This window comes from Heterodontus francisci, chromosome 45 (assembly GCF_036365525.1).
Source record: "Heterodontus francisci isolate sHetFra1 chromosome 45, sHetFra1.hap1, whole genome shotgun sequence".
Taxonomy (NCBI): Eukaryota; Metazoa; Chordata; class Chondrichthyes; order Heterodontiformes; family Heterodontidae; genus Heterodontus; species Heterodontus francisci.
Genome location: NC_090415.1, coordinates 17,232,610 through 17,240,330, shown reverse-complemented (window position 1 = coordinate 17,240,330; position 7,721 = coordinate 17,232,610). Strand labels below are relative to the sequence as shown.

The 7,721-nt window shown below is 43.8% G+C and overlaps 1 protein-coding gene across 1 annotated transcript; it reads left to right on the top strand.

Moving 5' to 3' along the window:
• Positions 1 to 6,142: 6,142 nt before the first annotated feature.
• LOC137356114 (histone H1-like) lies at positions 6,143 to 6,865 on the top strand. Its single transcript, XM_068021911.1, has one exon. It carries the CDS (start codon positions 6,158 to 6,160, stop codon positions 6,845 to 6,847), a length of 690 nt encoding a protein of 229 aa, XP_067878012.1. The 5' UTR covers positions 6,143 to 6,157; the 3' UTR covers positions 6,848 to 6,865.
• Positions 6,866 to 7,721: the final 856 nt, after the last annotated feature.

Genomic DNA, 7,721 nt, shown 5'->3' with positions numbered 1-7,721 from the left:
TTGGATACGGGTGTATGTTTCACTCTATATCTCTCAATCCCTAGTCTACAGTTTATCTCTGTCAGTTTCTGATTTTGAGTGTGGGTTTATCTGTACCTGTCACTTTGTTTTATGTGAGAAACGTCTTATTCTGTATCTTTCAGTTTCTGATGTTTGTTTGTGTGTCTTGTACTTGTGCCCCACAGTTTATTGCATGTGAATGTGGGTTTGACTGTCAATCTAACACTCACTCGTATATGAGTGGTGTTCACTCATTATCTTTGATTGTCTGGTTTGTAAATTTAAGTTTTAACCTGTGCCTTTAAATTTCTAATGTGCAGGTCTGGTTTTTAACCTGTCTATGTTATGGTCTGGTATACACAAACATGTTTCAGTCTGGCTTTTGACTCTGGATTGTACACCACATCTCTACATTCTCTAGAATGTGAGTGTGATTTTTAATCTGTACATGTCAGTTTCTGACATCTGTCTGTGAGGTTTACTTTGTGCATTTCATTCTCTGGTCTGTGACTGCTGAATTTATTCTGTATCTGTCAGTTTATGTTAAGTGACTTTGAGTTTTAGTCTGTATCTGTCAGTATCTGGTTTATAAATCTTCTTAATTATGTGTGTGTTTTATTCTGTATCTGTCAGAGTGTGAAGTGCAAGTGTTGGGTTTTCTTTGTACCTGTCAGTTATGGATGAGAGATTTTCACTCTCTAACAGTAAATTTCTTGGAATTCACTGTGGATTTCACTCTGTGTCTGTCAGTCTCTTGTAGTTGAGTGTGGCTTTTATACTGCATTTGCTATTTTCCGAAATATAAATGTAGATTTTCATCTTTGCCTGTTAGTTTCTAGAATGCGAGTCTGGGTGTTAATCTGTATCTGTCAGTTTCTCATATGCGAGGGTAACATTTATCCTGCACCTGTTACTTTCCGAAATGTGTGAAGGTTTTTATCTTTCCCTGTCAGTTTCTGGTATGTGATTGTGACCTTTGTTCTGTCCCTATCTGTTTCTGTGAATGGAATATGGGTTCTGTTCCTGTCAGTTTCTGGTATGTGATTGCGATCTTTGTTCTGTCCCTATCTGTTTCTGTGAATGGAATGTAGGTTCTGTTCCTGTCAATATCTGATATGTGAATGTGGGTTTATTCTGTATCTTTCAATCTTTGGAATTTGATTATGTACTTTCTGCAGCACCTTTTAACTTCTGTTAAGTGAATGAGATGTTAAATCTGCACCTGTCCATTGATAGTATATGAATGTTTATTTTACTCTGTACCTGTCAGTTTATGGAACATGAAGGTGTTCCCGCCCCAACCTGCCAACTTCCAATATGTGATTGTTGTTTTATTCTATACCTGCCATTTCCTGGTATATGATTCTGTTTTTGATCTTTACCTGTCAGTTTCTGTTACTTGAGTGAGTTTTACTTTGCACCAGTTGGTTTCTGGTATGTGAGTGTCACTGTTAGGCTGTCTCTGTAAAGTTAAGATATAATAGTATGGGTTAATTCTGTATCTTTCAAACTCTAGTGTGTGATATGGGGCTTTTCTCTGAATCTTTCGATTTTTGGTCTGTGTGTTTTAATCTGCAGCTTACAGTTCCTGATAGGTGTGTGTGCACATTTTCTTTTTTTCTGCAGCTATCAATGTCTACTACACAAGTATGTGTGTTATTCCTATCATTCAATTTCTCTTATTGGAGAATTGTTTTTCCTTTGTCCCTCTCAGTCTCTGGTATGTGTCCATGTGTTTTACATGGTAAGTGTCTGTCTCTGTTAGGTGACTCTGGTGTTATTCTCTATCTGACAGTCTCTTGCATGTGAGTGGTTTTATTTTCTTCTCTGTCGCTGTCAGTCTCCCTTCTGTGGCCGGAGGTTTTAATCTTTACTTTAACTCTTTTATAATTTGTAAATGTGAATTTCACTCTGTGTCTGTCTGTTTACAGTATAGGAATGTGTTTATTTTCTTTTAATCATCAATTTCATAGAATCATAGAAAGTTTAATGCATGGAAAGAGGCCACTTATTCTAATCCCACCTTCCAGGATTTGGTCGTGAACCCTGCAGCTTATGGCACTTGAGGTGCCTTGCCAGAGTACTTCTGAATCAGTTGAGGGTCCCTGCCTCAACTATCCTTTCAGGCAGTGAGTTCCAGACCCCTAACACCCTCTGAGTGATTTTCTTTCCCTCATCTCCCCTCTAATTTTTCCACCAATCACTTTAAATCTCTGGCCTTCGTCACTGACCTCTTTGTTAAGATGAATAGACCCTTCACCTCCACTCGGTCCAGGTCCCTCAAAATTCGATACATTTCAATCAGCTCTCCCCTCAGCCTTCACTGTTCCAAAGAGAATAATCCCAGCCTCTCCAATCTTTCCTCACAGCTGCATTTTTCCAGCCCTGGCAACATCCAAATAAATATCCTCTTTACCCTCTCTAGTGCAGTTACATCATTTCTGTAATGAGGTGACCAGAACTGCACACAGTTTCAGGTATGTGAGGGTGAGATTCACTCTCTATCTTACTGTCTCCAGGATGTGTCCCTCTTGTGAGATTGATATAGTGCCTTTCAATCTGATCGTGGGTGTGCTTTTGAACTGAGATTGATGTACCTAACATTCAGCAGTACAGAATTGGAATGGATTGGAAACAATGTCTGTCTCTTCTGATTTGTTTGATTGCTGGATTGAAAATGTGTCTCTGAACTTGGGATCAGTGAGAGTTTGACTACTTCTGCTCCATGTGACTCTGGAATTAACTGATGGTCTCTGGGAGTGATAACATACCTACTCTGTGTTGCAAGGAGCTGACTGCACATTTATTTGTGCCTGGGAATCATCACATTCATTCTGTTCCCTTGAAGTATTTGCCTACAGAAAGGAAGAACAATATCTCTTGTAACTGAAGATCAGTTGAGGTGGAAGCTAGAAAAGAGATTAATGTAACATTTCAATTCATAATCATTATTACTAACCACAAATACTCACCAGAAATACAAAGAATGTTAGTGTCTGATTTCACTGCAGATCTCAGCATCTGCTGACCAGGTGTTTTGGCCGATTTACAACAATTTAGTGACATCCAGAAACAAGCCAATATCTGCACTGCTCCAAGATTGGGAATACCTGAGGGATGTTTGTATAGATCAGGTTTCTATTTCCATCTGACATAACATAAGAACCTAAGAAGTAGGAGCAGGAGTAGGCCATTCAGCCTCTCGAGTCTGATCCGCCATTCAATAAGATCATGGCTGATCTGATCCTGGATTCAACTCCATTATCCTACCTGCTCCCAGAACACATTACTCCCATGGAGATCAAAAGTTTAACTCATCCTTGAATATATTTAACAACCCAGCCTCCACTGCTCTCTGAGGTAGAGAATTCCAAAGATTAATGACGCTTCAAGAGAAGAAATTCCTCCTTACCTCCGTCCAAAATGGGAGATTCCTTATTCTGAAACTGTGCACCCTGGATCTTGATTCCACTATTCACTGTTCACTCACAGTAAACAGCGTGAAACAGGAGTTAAACCACCAACATGTATTACAGAACTGAGGCGAGAAACAGCAAAAATTTTCAACAGCAGCTTATTCACGTTCTGTCTCACTTACCCAGTGCACACACACAGGCCGAGAAAGGCCTCTCCATTCCGCCGCTCACTCCATGTTCTGGGATCAGTTCATCCTCCACATTGCCTCTCACAAACAGCCCGCGACTCCCCCTGAACTTGCTCCGGAGTCAATGGTGATCTCTGATCCAGACTGCGGACAGGGTCCCAAAGCAATGTGCTGCTGGAAGCAGATCGCTGTTTGCTGCCTTACCCCGAGGCTGTAATATCTCCATTCCCTCTGTTAAAAACAAACTCTTTCCGCTCACTGAGTAAATGGTGTTCAACAGATTTGCAGGAGGAGGGGAGCGCGCATGCGTACATTCGCTCATTCACAATCAGGGGTGGGGGCGGGTTAATACCGCGCATGCGCCTCATTCGGCAATGGTTTGAAAAACAAAAATCAATCGGAACTTTCTCCAGTTCAGTTTTATCTGATTTTGAGCAATGGAACCGGGACTGTGGGCAAGATTAGAGAAGGTTTCCAGCTGGGAGATTACCCTGTTACCAAGCTCAACTTGAGATCATTCTCTGCACTATGTTTGCTGTTCATTAGCTCGAATTCTCAAAGTGATCCTCCGAGGGAGTCGATGTGTTTGCAGGAATGGAGCAGGAGTTAATATCTGACAGTTACAGTCACAGATCAATTTAATCAGATTGAAACTGTCTGTCACTGAGAGTCATAGCGAAGGGTTTGAGCTGAAAGATTACAGAGAGTTCAACAGGGCAGAGAAAGTTACATTTGGGACATTGTATGCCTCACTCTCTGACACTTTCCCGGACTGTGAGATTAATAATGTGTTTTCCTCTGGCACCATATCAGTGAAAGATGAGATTGTAACGTCTTGTTTCCCCAGGCGGATCTTTCGAGATAAAACGAATCTTACAGTTCAGCCGAAAACTCAATAATTGCAGGCCAGTCAGTGTAACCTCAGTAGTGGGCAAATTATTGAAATCTATTCTGAGAGACAAGACAAACTGTCACTTAGAAAGGCACATATAAACTGAATTGAATTTGAAAAAGGATGATAGATGAGGGTAGTGCAGTTGATGGATTCTACATGAATTTTAGCAAGGCTTTTGACAAGGTCCCAAAATACAGAATCTTTATAAAATAACATCTCATGGGATCCAGGGAAATGCAGCAAGGTGGATGCAAAATTGGCTCAGTGGCAGGAAACAAAGAGTAATTGTTGACGGCTGCTTTTGAGTCTGGAGGGCTGTTTCCAGTGGTTTTCCCCAGGGCTCAGTAATGGGTCACCTGTTTTGTTGATGATCTATATAAACAATTTGGACATAAATGTTGAGGAACACGATCAAGAAGTTTGCAGACGACACCAACATTGGCCGTGTGGTAGATAGCGAGGAGGATTGCTGTGGACTTGAGGAAGATGTTTATGGTCTGGTCAGAAGTGCAGAAAAGTGGCACATCGAATTCAACCTGGAGAAGTGTGATGTGATGCACTTGGGGAGGTCAAACAATGCAAAGGAATACACGATTAATGGGAAAATACTGAGAGGTGCAGAGGAGGTGAGGGACCTTGGAGTAAATGTCCACGGATCCCTGAAGGTAACAGGGTAGGGCGGCAATATGGTTAAGACGACATATGGAATCCCTGGTTATTAACCGAGGTATAGAATATGAGGAGGAAGGTTATGCTGGAACTTTATCAACATTGGTTAGGCCAGAAATTGAGTTCTGTGTGCAGTTCTGGTCACCTCATTACAGAAAGGATGTAACTGCACTAGAGAGAGTACAGAGGAGATTTACGAGCATGTTGCCGGGACTGAAAAATGCAGCTCTGAGGAAAGATTGAATAGACTGTGGTTGTTCTCCTTGGAACAGAGAAGGCTGACGGGAGATCTGATTGAAATGTATAAAATGCTGAAGGGCCTGGATAGAGTGGAGCTGAAGGGTCTATTTACCTCAGCAGAGAGATCAAAACCTGTCCTGGGAACTCTACATTTATCGAACAGTTCGGCATGGGAATGTGTAGATGTGAATATTGTGTAAGAGAGAGTGTATTAAAGGTGCTGACGGGTTAGTCTAATGTCACTGTGTTTGTGGGTCCGGACTCATCGCCGGATTTCCGAGTCCCTCTTGTGTCAAGTAACAAGATTTTCAAGTCAAAGAAGCAAATTGATCCCCTTCTCATTCCCAAAGTGGGAATTCAGTGTAGTTTCTTTGTTGATTTCAAGATTTCAGCCAAAATGTAGAGAACATGTCAGCTATCGGGGGAAAGAGCGCCATCAGTGCAGCAATAAAACGGGTTTCAGTCAAAAATCGAGTCTTTACTTCAAGTGCAAACTTTTGGATAGCAAGCATTCTGATGTCAGAGACAGGAAGGATCTAGTCTGGGATTCTACAGTACCCGAATTTCAGTGAAATCGGAGAGTTTAGGACCAGAGAGAAACACAGAGAGGCAGCAGGAGCCGGGAGCTGACAGCAGGTTGTCTCCGCCCCCGTCCGCTCACTGCCTTTAAGTTGCTCAGTGCCGCCACCACCGGCTTCATTTCTGACCCAGTTCTGACTGGCAGAGAGACTTTGTGCAGAGTTCCGGACATGACCGATACAGCAGCCGCCGAAACGGCTCCTCCAGCCGCCGCCGCTCAAGTCAAGACTCCGAAAAAGAAGAAAGCAGCACCCCGGAACAAGTCAGCCGGTCCCACGTTGAGCGAGCAGATCCTCAGGATTGTGGCGGATTGCTCCGATCGCAAGGGGACCTCACTGCCCGCCATAAAGAAGGCTCTGGGTCGGAGCGGTGTGGATGTGGGGAAGCTCAGGACCCAAATCAAGCAAAGTATCAGGAGGAATGTGAACAAAGGCTCCCTGGTGCAGAGCAGCGGTACGGGCGCCTCCGGCTCCTTCAGAATCCCGAAGCAGGGAACCAAGGGAAATGTGGGAAAGAAAGTGAAGTCAGGAGCAGGCAAAAAACCTTTAGTGAAGAAAACAGCTGGCAAGAAAGTGACAGCAAAGAAATCAGCAGGCAAGAAATTACCAGTCAAGAAACTAGCAGCCAAGAAATCGGCAGCAAAGAAAGCAGCAGGCAAGAAAGTGACCAGCAAGAAGGCGGCAACGCCAAAGAAATCCCCAGGGAAGAAAGCAGCGCTTCCGAAAAAGTCTCCTGTGAAGAAGGCCAAAAAACCCAAGAGTGCCACGGGCGGAAAGGTGCTCAAGAAAGTTCAATCATCAAGGGGCAAGACCAAGCCGAAAGCAGCAAAGGCTCAGAAAGCAGCCCCTGGAAAGAAGTGAAACTGCACGGGAAAGTTGTAGACATCTGAACCCAAAGGCTCTTTTCAGAGCCACCCACATCTCTCAGGAAAGAGCTGATCCCCCGATCAAATGATCCCTGTCCCGCCGCCGTGTGCACATTTCACATAGAAATGATGGGAAGTAAATGCAGGATCCCTGGTGACTCGCTGACATACACCACACTCTGCCCTTCCCCCACTCTCTGTAACAAAACAGAGGGATGTTCCGTCCTCACTAACTGGGGATCTGTTATGTACAGTCTCAGTTCATGCTCCTTTCACTAATTCAGAGCGAGAGGGTCTAACACAGGAATACTGGCGAGAAACCCCGCGTCACAACTCAATTCTCTAATTCAGCTGGGGTAAGGTGTTAGTAAAATACTCAATCCGTCTGGGAGGGGAGGTGTGTGGAAACGGGTTGACTTGTGATCGGAAGCACTGTACTTAGGCGGGTAGATGATCAACTTTTAATTGTTATTGATCCTTATTTAACAGCTCTGGGTTTCTGTTATCTTTGACTTTCAAGGTTGAGTCTGGAAGTTTTGTGCTGAGCTCTGTTGTTGAGAGTTCTTTTTTGAATTGGCGGTTCGAGCAAGTGGGAGGCGGAGCTGGAGGATGAAAGACATTTCTCTGCTCTGTCTGTCACTCAGTTTCCTCTCCGCCCCGCCCCTCACTCTCTGTCACTTTCTCAGTCAGGTCCGGGCGGGCTGTATAAAAAAGGCAGCAGAATCAGCTCGCTTCTCATTCAGCAGTGCTTTGACTGAAGAAGCGTCATGTCTGGAAGAGGTAAAGGAGGCAAAGGACTGGGCAAAGGCGGAGCAAAGCGGCACCGCAAAGTGCTTCGTGATAACATCCAGGGTATCACCAAGCCAGCA